The sequence below is a fragment of the Alnus glutinosa genome, chromosome 11 (genome assembly GCF_958979055.1).
Source record: "Alnus glutinosa chromosome 11, dhAlnGlut1.1, whole genome shotgun sequence".
NCBI classification, from domain to species: Eukaryota; Viridiplantae; Streptophyta; class Magnoliopsida; order Fagales; family Betulaceae; genus Alnus; species Alnus glutinosa.
This window is the reverse complement of record NC_084896.1, coordinates 2,856,277-2,874,203: the sequence shown is the minus strand read 5'-3', so window position 1 is coordinate 2,874,203 and position 17,927 is coordinate 2,856,277. Positions and strand designations below refer to the sequence as shown.

The 17,927-nt window shown below is 33.9% G+C and overlaps 2 protein-coding genes and 1 long non-coding RNA gene across 3 annotated transcripts; 1 reads left to right on the top strand and 2 right to left on the bottom strand.

Annotated features, from left to right (window-relative positions):
- Positions 1 to 1,024: 1,024 nt before the first annotated feature.
- On the bottom strand, positions 1,025 to 2,489 carry LOC133882065 (G-type lectin S-receptor-like serine/threonine-protein kinase B120). The gene is made up of 5 exons (XM_062321169.1): positions 2,346 to 2,489; positions 2,028 to 2,238; positions 1,689 to 1,926; positions 1,442 to 1,589; positions 1,025 to 1,333 (listed from the first exon to the last, which is right to left on the bottom strand). Exons 1-5 carry the CDS (start codon positions 2,487 to 2,489, stop codon positions 1,025 to 1,027), a joined length of 1,050 nt encoding a protein of 349 aa, XP_062177153.1.
- Positions 2,490 to 7,299: 4,810 nt separating this feature from the next.
- LOC133882064 (G-type lectin S-receptor-like serine/threonine-protein kinase At2g19130) lies at positions 7,300 to 8,518 on the bottom strand. Its single transcript, XM_062321168.1, has 2 exons — positions 7,427 to 8,518; positions 7,300 to 7,332 (listed from the first exon to the last, which is right to left on the bottom strand). Exons 1-2 carry the CDS (start codon positions 8,516 to 8,518, stop codon positions 7,300 to 7,302), a joined length of 1,125 nt encoding a protein of 374 aa, XP_062177152.1.
- Positions 8,519 to 15,345: 6,827 nt separating this feature from the next.
- LOC133881522 (uncharacterized) lies at positions 15,346 to 15,959 on the top strand. Its single transcript, XR_009902539.1, has 3 exons — positions 15,346 to 15,422; positions 15,538 to 15,594; positions 15,679 to 15,959. It is a non-coding gene; the product is annotated as an uncharacterized LOC133881522 (long non-coding RNA).
- Positions 15,960 to 17,927: the final 1,968 nt, after the last annotated feature.

The following is a 17,927-nucleotide window of genomic DNA, read 5'->3' as shown; positions in this document are numbered from 1 at the left end:
TTCAACCATCGGTTAGAATTTTCCATTAAATCCTAATGGAGGGATGTCAAAATTCCTAAAATACATGCCGTCTTTTTTAGGAAAAAAAATTTGCAAAGATTTAGTTGTTGGTAAGGATTTAACGAAATTTGCAAAAATATTCATACCTGAATCTTTCAAATATATATATATATTAAAAAAAAAAAGGCATTTTAGAAATCTTGACATGATTTAATGAAAAACCCTAACGGATGTGTGGAATTAAAAAAATAAAAATAAAAGATAGACACACTAAATTAACACTTTTTAAATTTTAAGAATATAATTATAAAAATAATGAAAGATCTGAGATTAGGTAAATTTTTCCCCCAAGTTTCGTACCAAACTCCGCAGCCATATGTAGAGCTAAAAAGAAGTCATTGTAGCATTCTGGCTTCCTATAATAACCTTTTCAACAAATTAGGGAGCTGGATGTGAGTGCTGTTTAAGTGATACTGATGGCAAGATCGATCACTAGTGGCTGGTCCTACCACCCGACGAAGAAGTCATCTTATTTTAAGCATTGCACCTACCAAGCACACAGGAAAAAACATTAAAAATAAAATAAAATAAAATTATAGTTTTTAATTTTTAATATATATATATATATATATATATATATATATTTATTGAGAATGACATGTATGTCGTTTTTATTAGACTGGCATGGTAAACTAAATATTTTTGTTAAATTTGTGGACAAAAAAATGATTTCAAGGAATAATTTGTTATTTGATATTTTTTCCTACCACAAGAACTTTACAATTTTTTTTTTTATACAATAAAAAATAATTTATAATTTAAACCGATCACGTGAACCAATACTACAATTTCTCCGTAACAAAAATACAAACTAATAAAATTCCAATAATGATTAAGCTTTCAATCATGCAACGACAAGATCATGGGTTGGTGTAATCTGTAGCTCGTGCCTCGTGTCTCGTGCCCTGCCTCAAATTGGCTCTACAACATTTATTTTCTTTCGTATAGGAATCAATACTCATCGTCATCGGGCTTCCATTACTGATATAGTAACACTATTATTTGAGCAATTACATGCACCATCAATTGTTAAATTTGAGTCCATCATATTCTGGTATGTGGTAAACGCTGGTTGCTTGGGTGTAGGTAGAGGTGCATGTTCATTGCTAATCATTGAGACTACATCAACCATGGTAGGACGATCAATCGGACTTTCTTGGACACAAAGAAGGCCAATGTTAATGAATCTCAACGGAAGAGAACTAGAAGAAGGATACCCAATTGTTGGATTTATCAACTCCAAACTCCGATCATCTATCCACAACTCCCAAGCCTAGTATCATTTAAAATAAATGTAAGTTTTAGTGAAAACTAAGAGGATTTCAATTTATAACACTAATGTAAAGCATAAAGAAATTGAAAGGATATATAAGCTACTCACATATCTTAGAAGACTGAGTGAACTATGATTATAGAAGTCAGTATTTTTTTTGCCACTTAGAATCTCTAATAGCAATACTCCAAAGCTAAAAACATCGGACTTTATCGAGTACAAACCCTGTATAACATATTCGGGAGACATGTATCCACTGGATTCCAAAATTTAGTACACTACTCTGTTAGTAACCTGCTAAAAGAATTTAACTAGCAATTGCAAATATTAGATATAAAGCGAGTTGCATACTTACTAAGTTCCAACAATTCGGTTTGTGTTTGCTTGTGTTTCATTGCCTCCAACTATTCGAGCCATGCCAAAATCTGATATTTTTGGATTCATTTCACTATCCAAGAGAATGTTGCTAGGTTTTAGATCTCTATGTATGATTCGTAATCTTGAATATTGATGAAGATAAAGAAGCCCTTGAGCGATCCCTTCAATAATGCAAATGCATGTCTCCCAACCTAACATCGTTTTCTTGGTTGGATCTATTTAAATAGTACAACGAAGGAAATTAGTACTTAAGAACCTAGAAACATATGAGAGAAAATATATACACATATAGATACATATATAAACATGCACTCACCAAAAAGGTAGAAGTCCAAACTTTTATTGGGCATGTACTCATATATTAATATCTTTTCATCTCGTTCAATACAACAACCTAAGAGTCTGACAAGATTTTTATGCTGGACTTTTGCAATTAGTTTTGTCTCATTTCTGAACTCCTCAATTCCTTGTCCAGATTTTTTTGAAAGCATCTTCACTGCAATTTTCTGCCCGCTAAGTAAATTTCCCTATGAAAGAGAACCATAAGCTCTTTAAAATTTCATGAAGGTTTACTATTGATTTTCGGTTTTCTTAATAGTGTACATAGCACATTAATCAAGGAAATCAAACGTACCATGTAAACAGGTCCAAAACCTCCTTCTCCAAGCTTATTTGTAGCTGAGAAATTATTAGTTGCAGCTGATACACTATTATAACTGAATAATGGTAACACAGCATCCTTCTTCTCTCGTTTCTTCATATCTTTGTCGGTGTTCATTCCATCATTGATTGGATGGAGTTCAGTATCAAAATCAAATAATAGCAAATTATTGCTTGAAGAGCTGTCTCCTGTTTGATATAAAATGATAATAATTTGTCACTTTAGAGAAAAATATAGTGATTGGGCCAATAAAATAAATCGAGATGACATCAATCAATTCACCAAAGTTCAACTACTATGAGTAATGCCTAGAGCAGTAAACGAGTAGAGTTACTTGTGAACATGCTCAGGCTCGGCCCGGATTAGCTCGGCTGAGTCTGAATATAAATATAAGTGCATTTGTGTGTAAGAGTGAGCTTGTGTATGTACATATGTGTGTGTATATGAATGTATATATATACTATAAGATAAACATGTAAAATTGATGTTAGATTATTTAAGATTTGAGTTAATTTCTCAAATTTCTCAAACAATAAATTTTAACCATAATTAAGTAATTAAAATTTTTTATTAATTTTTTTTAAAAAAGCATTAAACAATTGGGACATTTACTTTATATATGGAATGACTAAATTAATTTAGTAGCTCGTGAACAAACTTAGGTTTGTTAAAAAAAAAAAAAGAACAAAGCTTGAACAGATTATCTGGTTTGGTGATAAACTCGAATTTGGCTCGTGTTCAAAAGAAATTAAACGAACCAAGCCTGAACATTCAATACTCGACTCAACTCGATTCGATTACAACCCTATGTCAATGCTAGTATCCAAAAGTATGTAAGTTTGTTTAGTCGTTTCCGCAAACAAATATTAATTAATAATATAGTAATTCACTCCCATTTTAGTGGAATGACCAAATTAACAGCAAAGTGATGCAGCTTGCCTCCATTTGTTTACTAACATGAGATCTCCTGTTAAATTTACCATATGTTGACACCTCATGTAATACTCATGATCTAAGCTAGGGTTAAGAACAACTTAACAAGGGTTAAGAGTGTAAATATGAGGCAATGAATGAGGTGGAAATTAGAAAAAAGTAGGTCAAGAAAAACACTTAGTGAAATTAGTGTGGGACCATTCTAGCGGTGGGGAGATACCGATCGAATGATATGCCACATAACAGTTAGCAAAACCCTACTATTCGAATGGTGGTCAACACCATTCAAATGATTAGGTGTGGTGCCACTTGAGTTGTAGAGATAAATTGCAAAAACGTAGTGTTCGATCAGTATGAGCACAGTTCCAACGATGACAGACTACATGCAATTTAGATAAGTCAAAAAGTTGTAGAAGCATAAGGAAGAGTTATTTATACCAACTTTTGAAGCCCTAGCAACTATTTGGTAGTCTAGAGCCACCAGAGAGAAAGAAAGAAAGAGAGAGTGGAGGGAGAAGTAAAGAAGAAGTTTTCCTAGAAATTTTGGGAGTCCAAGGCATCAAGAGGCCGGTAACCTCTCGCCCCTAGATCCGTTATTTCATCAATCAACTCACTGCCTTTACGCTTTATTAGGATTGATAACATATACATGTGTGTGTAGGAATGAAAAAAGGTGTGAACTTTTTCATTAAAAATCCTAACTTTGCGATATATGATGTTCTGATCTACTGGGTTAGATGAGATCAAATTTGAGCCTTACATTTTGTAATGTATAAATCTTGGTTGCCTCAGAGCGTTTTTGGTAAAAGAAAAATTGTAGAGATAAAAATCTGGGAGCTTTATGCTTAATTAGATATATCATACAAACATCTTGACTTTTAGCCTTAAACAATGTTATACATAAGAAATGGTGAGTCTTTTGGAGTTTTAGAGCTTGTGGAGGCCCCGTAGAAATTAGTAAAAATGAAATTTCAGAGGTAGGAAACAATGAACAGTGTACCTTTATAACTCTGTTCGAGCTATTAGAATCATACCATTCGAAAGATGGTCAAATACCATTATGACAATGTTGATCGTTTGAATGCTATTTAGGTACTGTCGTAACGGTGCCTACTATTTGAACAGTACACATGTATCGTTATAATAGTATCAAATAGAATGCAGAAAAACATTAGTTTAAGTGCTAGACTAGGGTTGCATCTTACAAAAACCCAACTAATGATAGGATATATCGCAAACGAAGGAGCTGAAGCTTTTGAATGAGAATTTTTGGAGGACTTTTACAATTAATGTGAGTAAACTCATGTGAAACTATCAACAATGATTTTCAAGCATGCCTATTTTCAGTATTTTGCTATAAATGTGCATTTTTGTATTGTTATAAAAAACTTGTGAGTTGAAGTGGTGAATTCTAAAAGTTTTTAGTAAAGATAACATGATTACAAATGAATGGTTATGTGACTTTTACTTACATGCATGAATAATGAAATTAATAATAGTTGTATAACATGGCCACCATGCAACACTACAAAAAAACTTGAGTTTTGCCATGTGGCTACAGTAATTGGTATTGTAGTCACATCACGATTTCATCATGTGAGTAATTTGCCACGTCGCTAAATAATGACGTGTTCAAAAGTGGCATGTTGCAAAATATTTCACTTCGCTAATTAATGATATGTCAATAAGCCATGCCAGTAATTAATGATGTGTCAATTTGATGCGTCCCTAATTAGTGACATGGTTTATTTGCCACGTCACCAATTAGTGACGTGGCAAATAAACCACATCGCTATTTAACAAGGTGTCAAATGTGACATGTCGCTAATTGGCGACGTGCAGATTTGTCACGTCGCCAGTTTCAAATTATTTTCATTATCGGAACGCGTTGGAGGGAAAAATTCCCTCCAACGTGTTTCTAATTTCTCTCTTTATGCTAATTTCCCTTTTTATCTCTCTTTATATTATTTTCCCTCTTCCATATTCTTCTTTTCTTTATTATTTTTATATCTTCTTTTATCTTCTTATTTTCCTCTTCTAGATTCTTCTTTTGTTTATTATTTTTATATCTTCTTTTAGCTTCCTATTTTCTTTATCTTCTTTATTTTCTTCTTTTTTAGGGAGAGAACGAGAGAGGGAGATCGAGAGAGGGAGGGGATCTGGCGGTGGAGATCCGGCGACTCAGAGACAGATCGGAGACGGCAAGGTATGAGGAGATCCGGCGACTCAGAGAGAGATTGAGACATGAAGATTGAGAGAGGGAGGAGATGCGGCAGTGGAGATCAGGATGGTTGTTAATTTAGTAGCACCGAATTTTATTGCTATTTAATTATGATCAGGGGCGCTATATATACCTCATCTTCTTTTCAAATAAACAGTGAAGTTTGGAATTAATATGCTGGCTCTTACAATGCAAAGGACCTAACGACATCGACTTGAACCAAAGAGAGGTTTAACAAACTAATATCGTTAACTTACAGATCCACCTACAATTACACTGGGCTGAGAAAGAGAGAATATTCAGAAAGCTAGGATGATAATGGTCTTTCTCTCACAATCAATCTCTGGTCTCTCTCAGATCAGGTGGGAGATGGCATTTCTCTTCCAAGTCTCGATTGTAGTTTCTCTCCCTAATCAGTTTAGATGAAGTTTCGATTATATTGTGTACACTTTTGAGCTGTTCCTGGTTGTCAGGGAGGCTGTGTATGGTGTTTAACTACTACTTTTGGCTTGTGTAAATTTGGAGGTTCTAATTAAGTAGAGGTACCGTGTACACTGCCTTAGACGGGTGGTTTTTGCTTCCTAATTGCCTTCACCACCGCCCTAGGCGGTGGGCAGTTTTGAGGCACCTTCTGTCCTTGCCACGGGCAAGCGGTTATTTCTCTCCTAATCACTTGGAAGAGAAAGGCTATGCACCCTTAATTTTTTCTCTCTTTTGTTTTATTTTTATTTATTTATTTTGTATTTTTAATGTTTTTTGAGTTGGTTTGAAAAAAGTTGAGTTAGATCATGTAAAGAGTTGTCAAACAAATATTCAAAAACTAAAACTATATATTTTTTTACTTTGAAGCATCTGCTGAAAAGCTAAAAAGGCTCATATTAGCAATATATATATGAGCCTTTTAAAATTATAATTAAGTTTTTATAGTCAAGACTTTTCATATTCTTTTTAGCATTCAATTCATTTTGATGTTGGAGCATATTAGAGATGTTGCCACATTGGAGAAAGTTATGCATGTTAAACTTTTATGAATGTGAAAATGGAAAAGTATGGAAAAGTAAATAAATGGACATTCAAGAATTTATATATATATATATATATATATATGTTGAAAAATTTACGATGTTGGAGGCCTTAATTATTAACTTTCATGGAAGGTCTATTCTTTATGAGCGTGAATTGTACACATTACAAGAAAAAGAATGACTACATGTCTAGAGTCGATAAATCATCATTTTTATGTTTAGAGATTTTTTAAGGCCTCAATATTGTAAAATTATTATTTTGCCGTAATTGAAAGCCTTCATTAGAGATTATTTATTTACCTTTTTACCATATTATAATTATAAATATAATTTTTTGATTAAAATAAATAAATAAAAATTAATTGGAGAATATTTATAGATGGGATCGCTCCCATGGAATACCCCATTTCAATCCGGTTAGAAAGTTTACACTTACCTATGTGTTTGAGCTTTCCTCTGGTTGAAAAACAAATGATAAGGCATAAGATAAGCCCTATTGAAGGGACCAGCACAGCTACCCATACTTTCCATTTTTTGCCTGATTGACAAGAATTACTATTAGCTCAAACATAACAAAGAATGAAGTATTAGCTTAAAATGAAAGATGACATAATTAAATTTAATTGGGTAGATTTCATTTCACCTTTGGTACTTTGATTGTCATTAGGAGCAAGCTTGAGATAGATATATTCTCCAGTCTCGCCAGCAACTGAGAGTTGCTGTAAGTTAAAAATAGCTCCTTCCCATATCATACAGTACCCACTCCTATTATAAGCATAAGCTGTGCAAGAGCAATTATTCATGCAAGCCGCTTCACAATTAATCCTATCACTCACTGCCCAATTATATGCTTTCGAATTAACAGGCAAACTCACGTTTGGCATTTTCATGAACCAATCTTTTGTCCCATTACCATACGTATTATTCTCACATTGCAAAGGAGATTTCCTCACACAGCCACCCGACCAATCATTTAGTCTGGTGTAGTTCATCGAAAATGGTTCAAAACCTTTTAGACATTCACAGGAGCTCGAGGAATTCTCACGATACACGCCAAATCCACCACACAAAGCATAGACATCAGATTGGTCTAACGGTCCATACCAAAATGTTTTCCATACCAAAGGGCCAGACAGCCACTTCCATAGCTGCAGTTTTCCTGTAGACGACATCACCATTTTAGAGCGGTAAGATGAATTACGAAGATAATGAGTAAAATATCTTCCCTTTTCATTTGACACAACACTGAAGTTGTAGACAGAATTCAATGTCATCTCAGGAATTAAGCTGAAAGAATTTCCATTCCAAACTCCAGAACACCAATAGATTTGGGATGTGTTCCACTGTAAGCAAACTTGATTGCTTCCATTTGGGTCTAACCCCTCCGAGAACACACCAGGTGCTGGATCTTCTGAATTTTTCCATGAAACGAGTTGCTGTTGTTTTCGAGGAAACTTATCGATCCAAAACTTTGCACCTGGGAGCCGTGTATCGGTCGGATAGTCGAAACTCTCCCACAATATAGAAGACGCATTCGACCTATCTCTTAAAACAAAATTCCCATCTTCCCCAAGTACTGCTTCAGTTAAATTCGACCCGGGAAATGTCAAATTTGTCAACCAAAATGGGATGCTGGAGGAACCTCCATACAGGAGTAGATTGCCATCTTCTGAGAGGTCAAGTCTTGACGAAGGCAGGTCAAACAGAGGGTCTTCTCTATTTGCTACCCAAACAATATTGTCCTTCTGGTCAAACATTTTATACCATATGCCCAGGTAGATTTTTAATGAACTTCCTGGTCTGAAGAAACCGAGCTCAAAAGTGCCACCTTGAGATACTATGGTCTCGTTCTTTGAATAAGAAAGAGACTGACCTGGTGAAAGGGTATCACCAGATATGGAGAAGCATGCTCTGCCAAAAGAGAGGATTAGAAGCAGAGCAAATAAGAGCCATGGCTTAGTCGTCATGCCACCCATCCCTCTCTAACTTGCAGCACCTTTTAAGGCCTTTGGAATGGCTGATCCAGAATTGAGCCAAGGGGGAGTTTCCTTTCAATAAGCAAACATATCAGGACCAGATGGAGGAGAATGGTAGAAGAAGAATGATGATAGATATGAATGGGTTAACAAGAAAACTTGGAGTATTCTTCTTGTGACGAAGTTCACTTCCAGACTATTCCTTTATAGCTTTTGGAAAACGCTGAACGCTCGTGTCATGTTCATATGTAACTAGATAAGTTGAACTCGTTTCAGCGCAATAGTGGAGACAGCCAGACTGGGGGCTGCGGGGGATCTGGCCCCCAAGCCCTCCATGGCAAGAAGAACAAGAAAACATGGTTACTGAGTCCACCCCAAAATGTTGAAAAGAAAAGGCTACCCCAGCCCCTAGGAAAACTTAAAAAAAAAAAAAATAAATAAATAAATAAAAATAAAAATTATGTTTTGAGAAATTTAATATCAATGTTATTTAATAGACGCTCATACAATTGTCATACAACTTATTGCAATGATGTGACAATAAAAATTAATATTTGAAAAAAAAAACAATCAAGCATTAATTTTCATTAACACATCATCGCAATTGTATGACAATCGCATGAAAGTTTATTGAATAACATTACTCCTAACTTTCTTACAACATGATTTTTTTTAAAAGATTATCAATTTATTAAGGCCAATCTAAAAGTTCATAAATTAGCCACCAAAATTTAAAAAAAATAAAAAGTAAATAAATAAAAATCCATATATACTACGGTCTCTCAAAACATTATTGACACATTTTCTTACTTTTTTGGCCTACCTAGCTATTACTATTCTTGAGAGCATGCATCCTTTTCTCTTAGATAGTTGAGCTCTTTCATTTCATTTTATGCTCCGTTTGTTTCGGCGTAAAATGATTTCTGAAAAATGATTTCGACATTTTTTAATGTTTGGTAGGGGCGAAAATACTGGTCAACCAAAAAACAATTTCCGTTTGAGCAACACAGTCGACCTTTACGTTCAAGCAACATAGATAGTAGATGCAGTTGTTGACTCTCTTTTAAACAACACAGTCGACCTTTACGTTCAAGCAGTTGATTATCACCGGATTCCAACAAACCAGATTCCAACACTGGTCGGTGTCGGAATTCGGCTACATTCGGCAACCGTCGCTAGATTCCGGCGATATCGTGCCAGATTTCGACTAAACTAGCCGGAATATGGCCGAAGCGGCAGGATCTCCAACTATTTGGCCGAATCCGACCAGGAACTGGCCAGAACGGTCGGGATCCTGGATAGACCCGACCGTTCTGGCCGAATCTCAGTCCAGTCCGGCCGGATCACCAGCCAGGATCCTCCCAGAACGGTAGGATCCCGACCAGCTGGCTAGGACGGTCGGCTTCCAGTCAACTGGCCGGGATCCAGCCGTTTTGTGCTGGATTCCGACAAAGATCACTGGAATCCGGCACAAATGGCCAGATTCCGGCCTTTTTGCTGGAATTTGTATTTTTTTTATATTATTTTATATTAACATTTTTTATTTTGCGAATAAAATTTAATTTTTTAAATTAATATGATTAAATTAAAATATAAAAAATATTTGTAATTTTCCGTACGTGTCAAAAACTGAAAAATGATTTTGACGGAAAATATTTTTTTAAAAAATGACTTTCTTAAAAATATTTTACGACAAAAACCATTTTACACCGAAACAAACGGAGCATTAATTTTCTCTTTTTGTTCCCTACTATGTTTCTTGTGTTTCCATGAAAGAGATTTTTGGTGTTTGTACTTTTTCACTTAACTTGTGCAAAGACTTCTATCAACTTGAAGGGAAAAATAAGTTATATCAATAGCATTAAATATATATTTTTTTAAAATAAAAAAACCAAAACGTATAATATTGTTTTATTAATTCAAACTAAAAAAACCACAAATAAACTCTGTCGTGCTTGTGCAACCAATCTAATGCTTAGAGTGACATCTATGTGACAATCTTACCTTCCAAATCTTCTTCTGAAAGCATATATTCACATACGGTTCAGTAAATTAATGTTTAGCTAAAGATTATGTTTCTATATTTTAATTAGTTCTTCATTTTTCAAAGCACCTACATTTGGATCAGAATTTTAGCTATTCTCTCTAAATATTCTTTCTTTATTTTTTGTTCTCCAACAATATTTAGCAGGTAGCTATTTCCTTACACAAAGTGGCAAGTCGTATGATGTTCTTTCTTCTTCTTCTTCTTCTTTTCTTTTTATTTTTTTTTTCTTTTTAAAATAAATTTTGTTACAGAGTTAGCCAAAATAATTTTTAAAAAATCCTACATACTCTCTAGTGCATGCTTCCCGATATGACACTAAAAATTTAAATCCAAAATAATTAATGACAATTTATATTGCCACATTTAAAAAAAAAAATGCATTTAAAAGTGCAAGCATAAGAATTAATTATTTCCTTATTTTCTGATTGCTAGGGGGTTGTGAAACTTTAACTGCTAAATCTTTTTCTTTTCTTTTCTTTTTTTAATTTTTAATTTATTTATTCAAATAAGGGAAAATGTGAAAGAATTGCAAGGGTCAATAATTGACTCATTGCCACTCCTATGAATAGAGTTAAGAAAATAAATAAAGATGAGAAAGCTTTCAAATAGAAAGTGAGAAGCGGCCCATCGAATGACAAGATGTGTAGAAATTAGCACTTTCAAAAGGCTTCAAAAAAAGTTGTCCAAACAGGAATGGAGAGCATCATATCCTGGATGTCGAAAATCACTGGCACCAAGACCTAATAAAAAAAAATAAAAAAAAAAAAATTGATAGCAATGACAAAAGAGAATTACCTTTTAAAATTAAAAAAAAAAAAAGAAAAAAAAAGAAAAAAAAAAAGGGGGCAACCAAAAGATACAGGAAGGGAAACTGTTGTTAATTGACTCTTGAGTATCAACTGATCAACATACAGGGCTCTTCGTTTGTGACATACTTGTAATGAGATTGATGTGATTTTTCACTTTTTTACTTGTCATATACGGAGTTGGTCGGGAGAAGTCAAAGGGAGCGGGCGTGAATCACATTTTGAAGTGGAGGGGACGGTTTTGGGCCTGAATCACGTTAACTGGAGAAAGGCCGAGAAGGAGATAAAAGGGGAAGGTTTTAGAATACGTGAGAAACGGGTAGAGATGTCAATGGTCCTAGATGGGGTGGAAATCTTGAAGATGGGCTGTTTGGTAGTCAATGAACGAGTAGTTTCGTGTTAGGTGCCTATGAAATTTGTGAGTAATGACAAATAAGTATACTGCATGTTGGGTTGGGTCATATCATGAAGCGACATTACTTGAAAATGGGATGTTTGGTAGCCGTTTCCAAAACAGCGAAATATGTGTTTGTCAAATTTTTTAACGACGTTGACCGACAGAATTACGAGTTTTGATAAGTAAATGGTAATTCAATGTCATGGGGTGGTGAGAGTGTCGGTTCATGAGAGTATATTAACAATAACTTCTAGTTCATGGGAAAAAAAAGTAATTAAATTAACCCTTTAATTATTTTTTTTTAAAAATTTTTAAATTGAAATTAAGGGTAAATTTGGAATTTTATAAAAGTCTCATGGGTATAAAGGTCATTTCACTCTTTCTGCTGTCTGATTTAGCGCCAAACCCCAATAAAAGGACAATGTAAAAAATTAGAAATTCGATTGTTTAAATTCAGAGTTTTTAAACTTTAGGGGTTAGTTAAAAACAAGTGAAAATTCTAGGGGTTTTGTGAAGTTTTTCTTAATTTTTTTTTTTCAATAAAACAAAAATACTCCTATAAATGAAAAACTAAAAAGAAATTTTTTATTTTTTTCCTTAAAAAATACAATATATATATATATTTTAAAAAAATAAAATTCCAACAGTTGTTTTTTTCAATTTATAGTTTTATTTGTTTTTTTAAATTTTTTTTACTATTATTTTATTAAGGGTATTTTTCGTTGTCGGCGAGACTGTGATAATTTTTGCTACTTTGAAGGGGACATTATTATAATTTAAAGTTTGAAGGGAATATTATAAATTTGGTGATAATTTGATGAAGGTATGCAGGTTTTTTTCTTTCTTCTTAATATTATATATATATAAAAGCTTGTACTTCTCAAATGTTGAAGGGACATTTATCAATTTTAAAGACTGGTGTGTGAGAATTTTCTTTTTGGGTAATGCTACACACATTTTCACTTTTCACACCATTTTGGCATTTCCACATCCCTTAGGTTGCTTTTAAAACAATGATCATTAAATTTGATATGGATCTTTATTGTATTTAAATCTAATGATGGTTTTAAAAACTATATAAGGGAGTGTGAAAATCGGTGTGGGGAGGTGATTTTAAAACCACTACCTTTAGATATGAGATTAATCTTTTTAGGTCTTAGTTTGGTTGCATCTAGAGAACTGTAACCACAACACGTGCATATATATGATTAATAAATTCAAATTGGCATGCATTATTTTAAGCATAGTAGTTTCAATCTTATTGAGGACATTGAGTCTTTTTGCTTAATGACCCTAGGGCGTAGATTGCGGACAAGGATCTTGTCAATTTCAAATGAAAAAATATTATACATTTCATGGTTAGATGACATCACTAATTTAGATTGTTGAGATGAATTTTAAAGAGAATGAATAAAATATATTCCCTTTTCATTTGAAACAAACTAATGTTGTAGACAAATTTCAATCTCATCTCAGGAATTATGTTGAATTAATTTCCATTCCAAACTCCAGAATTCCAATAGATTTGGGATATGTTCCACTCTAAGCAAACTTAATTTGATTGCTTCCATTTGGGTCTAACCCCCCCCCCCCCCCCAAGAACACACTAGATGCTGAATCTTCTAAAATTTTCCATGAAACGAGTAGCTGTTGTTTTCAAGTAACCTTATCAATGTAAAACTTTGCACCTGGGAGCAATATATTGGTTGTGTGACATCCCACATCGCCTGGGAATAGAGATGTGCTTATATGTATAAATGCAACATTTATGACACAATGCGTTTTAAAGCCGTGATGGCCATGAACCTATCAGAACTCCGTAGTTAAGCGTGCTTCTGCGAAAGCAATCCCAAGATGGGTGACCTACTAGAAAGTCTGGTTTGGGGAGCCAAAAGCGAAAAATATTGTGTCTTTAGGGGTGGGTCGTTACAAATGGTATCAGAGCCATTGTCCAGCCTGAGATGGTAGGTTCGTGCACAAGCCTATAAGGGTTGCCAACGGGCACTTGCTGGCATGCCAAGAATATGGTGATCCCATGAGGGTCGCCAGCGAGGACGCTGGGTCTTAAGAAAGGGTGATTGTGATGTCCCACATCGCCTGGGAATGGAGATGTGCTAATAGGTATAAATGCACCCTTCATGACACAACGCGTTTTAAAGCCGTGATGGCCATAAACCTATCAGAACTTTGCGGTTAAGCGTGCTTCTGCGATAGCAATCCCAAGATGGGTGACCTCCTGGAAAGTCTGGTTTGGGGAGCCAAAAGCAGACAAAATTGTGTCATTGGGGGTGGGTCGTTATAGGTCGGATGGTCGAAACACTTCCACAATATAGAAGACGCATTCGACCTATCTCTTAAAACAAAATTCCCATCTTCCCCAACTACTGCTTCAGTTGAGCGGGGAAATGTCAAATTTGTCAACTGAAATGGGATGCATCGGTAAGATGGTCAAAGTTCTCCTAAAATATAGAAGACGCATTCGACCAATCTCTCGAAACAAAATTCCCATCTTCACCAAATACTGCTTCAAGATTTAGGGTTTAGGGTATACAGTTTATGGTTTCGGGTATATAGTTTAGGGTTTAGGTTTTGGGGTTTAGAGTTTAAGGTTTGGGGTTTAGGGTTTAGGGTTTAGGGTTTAGGTTTAGGCTTAGGGTTAGGGTTAGGGTTTAGGGTTTTAGGGTTTTTAGGGTTTAGGGTTTGGGTTTAAGGTTTAGGTTTTAGGGTTAGGGTTAGGGTTTAGGGTTTAGGGTTAGGGTTTAAGGTTTAGTGTTTCGATTTAGGGTTTAGGATTTAGGGTTTGGAGTTTAGGGATTGGGGTTTGGGGTTCAAGGTTTTGGGTTTACGATTTACGGTTTACGGTTTACAGTCATGGGGTTCAGTGTTTAGGATTTTAAGGTTTAAGGTTTGGGGTTTGGGGTTTAGGGTTTAGAGTTTTAGTGGTGAGGATTTTGCATTGGACCAATCCTTCAAAACAACATTCCCATCTTCACCAATTATTGCATCAGTGAAATTTGATCGAATAAATGTTAAATTTGTGAGCCGAAATGGGAAGTTGGAGGAACCTCAAAACAGGAGTAGATGGCCATCTTCTGAGAGGTCAAGTCTTGAGAAAGATATGTTAGAAAAAGGGTTTCTCTATTTGCTACCCAAACAATGCTCTTTGGAACAAAGCTTTTATGCCATATGTTGAGGTAGGTCTTTAATGAAGTCCATCGTTGGACGTAACGGAGCTCATATGTTGGTGTTGATGTGGTAGCTACCATTCAAAGTTTTTTTTTGAATTAGGAGTGCTTCTTAAGGAAGTAAATGCGACTATATTGACTTTGGTACCTAAGAAGCCAAATGCTTCTTTTATGGGAGATTTTCAGCCTATAGTATGTTGTAATGTCATATATAAGTGTATTATAAAAATTTTCTCAAATAGAATGCTAGTATATTGAATTAGGAGTGCTTAGTTCTAACCTACTTTCCGAAATGTTTCGATTCCAATTAGTGCAGTGGAGCACTCAATTGCATAAGACAATACTGAAACTTTTGATGTAGCGTCATTCTATCTTTTTTATGATGCAGGCTGGACAGGATCTAAAATTTATTAGCTTATCAATGAGCGGATGCTTTTCTTTGGGTGCTCTTCTACTGCTGGTAGAGAGATCTATTTCTTGGTTCACTGAAGACCTTTTTTTTTTTTTTTTAAATAAAAAAATCACTTCGGTTTTCCTTTTATGTCTTAACATTGCTGTCTTCTTCTTCTTATCAGCTTGTTAAAGGATTTGGTCTGACAGGTTGTTGGGCTGCACTTGTGGGATTTCAATGGGTAAGACTTAACTAACATCCTGACAACTCCTACATGCAAAAATCTTTGATTTGGACTTATCAACAAGAACATATTTTCTTTCAGGCCCGGTTTTTCCTCGCTCTCCGGCGCCTTTCTCCAAATGGCATGCTGCACACCGAAGATTTGACCCCCTATGAACTGGGGAAGCTCAAAGCCGCTCAGTTTTTGGAATCCATATCTTGATACACGTTAAAAGGAAAATTGATGGAGTTGACAAGGATGTTTGTCCAATATTCTTGCTTTCGGACTGCAGTCTATTATCCAGATTGGCAGATCATTTTGAGCTAGTTGCTAAGTGACAGGTTATATTCATTCTTCGATGCCTCGATGAGGCTAATAGCTTAAGGGGCTAGATCATCTCTAGTGTTTGTTTCCCCAAAGCAAAAGGTGATAGATAATCTCTAGTATTTGTTTGTTACTCTTTTCTTTAGAAAGTTTCCCCCAACAGCGAACGTTTGATGATAACTAAATTCATAACAATATGCTGTTTGAAAAAAAAAAAAAAAAAAGGAGAAAAAAAAAACTCCTTGTTTTTGGTTGAGAAAGTTGTTCTGCTTTTGGTTACAAATTACAATAATATGAACAAAAATTTTATATAACTGGTTTTCAGGAAATTTCTTCCAACCCGTCTTTAAAAGTGCAATGTGTCTCTTAACATGTAAGAAATGCATGTTTATTTTAATAGCATATGCTTTTCACATGCTTTTTTAATAGTATTAATAAAAAAAATGTGTCTATTAGTATGTGAGAAACATGTTTTTTTTAATTGTATATACTTATCACATGCTTAAGGGATACGTGTCACTTTTAGAGATTGAGTTGGACGAAAACTTGTTCAACCCCATTTGTAAGAAATTTTTGTCCAAAAAGTTATAAATCTTCTCCTAATAGTATTATCGGTATACATTATTTGGTTCTCGTCATTATGTTAATTATCAAGGAAATCAGAATAAGATCTCCTGTGTTTTACGTGATTTCATTTTAATTTTGATCTGAGGGATATAAAATGTATATTTTCATGTCATATCTGTTATTTATTTGATAGAAAAGTGAATGGAGGTCTCACATGATCACATCACATGTGCTCACTGCTCAATATTACTCTAGAGGGGGTGACTCCCTTGGACCCGTTTACTTTAGGGCTTGTGAATTTTTCCAAACGACACCAAGTAACGCCTAGAAGGGTGTGAATAAGTGTTTTATCAATGAATATGACAATAATCACTAATCATATATATATATATATATATATATATGTAAAAGCTGAGTTTTTCCTTAGAATGGCATAGAATAGTGACACGTGGTATGAACGCATACTTTTTAGTGATTAAACCGGTCCTTTAAATACTGAACCGGTCTTTTAAATAAAATTGAACCGGTCTATTTAATCTCTCTCTCTATGAATGATACAAGTAACTTCTCTCTCTCAATTAATAATATAACTATATAACTATGTCTCTTTGATATTTTTATATTTTTGGTTGAAATCTAAATATAATCGGTCTATTTAATCTATCTCTCTCTCTCTCTCTCTCTCTCTCTCTATTAATGATACAAGTAGCCTCTTTCTCTCTCAATTAATGATATAAGTATGACTCTTTGGTATTTTTATATTTTTGGTTGAAATATAAATATGTTTTCATTTTGTTTGTGAAATTTGTGATTGAGCAATTCTTCATTTGAATGTTTATGAGATTTTTTTTTTTGTTCATTTGCTTTTTCGAATGTTCAGAATTATATAGGATTGGAATATAATAGGTATCACACCAACATTAAAAAAAATTCCTACTAATTTTCTATTTTATATTTTGATAATCAAAATTGTGGTTTTCTTCTTGCTATTTTTCTTCTTCATACTTATTTTCACTTTAAACTACACCTATGTAAACAAATATTTTAACATGTTTTAATTTATATGAATTAAATTAAAAATAAGGGTCTTATGTATTAATTCATTTAAATGTTTTATAGGATATTTGTTTTTCTTTTATGTGATTTTTACGATTTTCACTTATTTTTTGTAAGTGTTATTCTGCTTTTGAAGGTCAAAAAATGCAAAATTTTATTTGATTATTGTGCACAAAAGGAATATAAATGCTTGTAAAACACTAAAGAGTTAATTAAGCATTAAATTTGAAATGTTTTTTTTTTTAATGCTCAAAATTATATGGATTTTATTTTTATTGAAACATATCATATCATATATATATATATATAAGTATATATATATATACTAATTTCTACCTCTTTCTCTTCCTTTAAGTAAAACTGGAAAATATATATATATATATATATATATATTTCCAACTTAG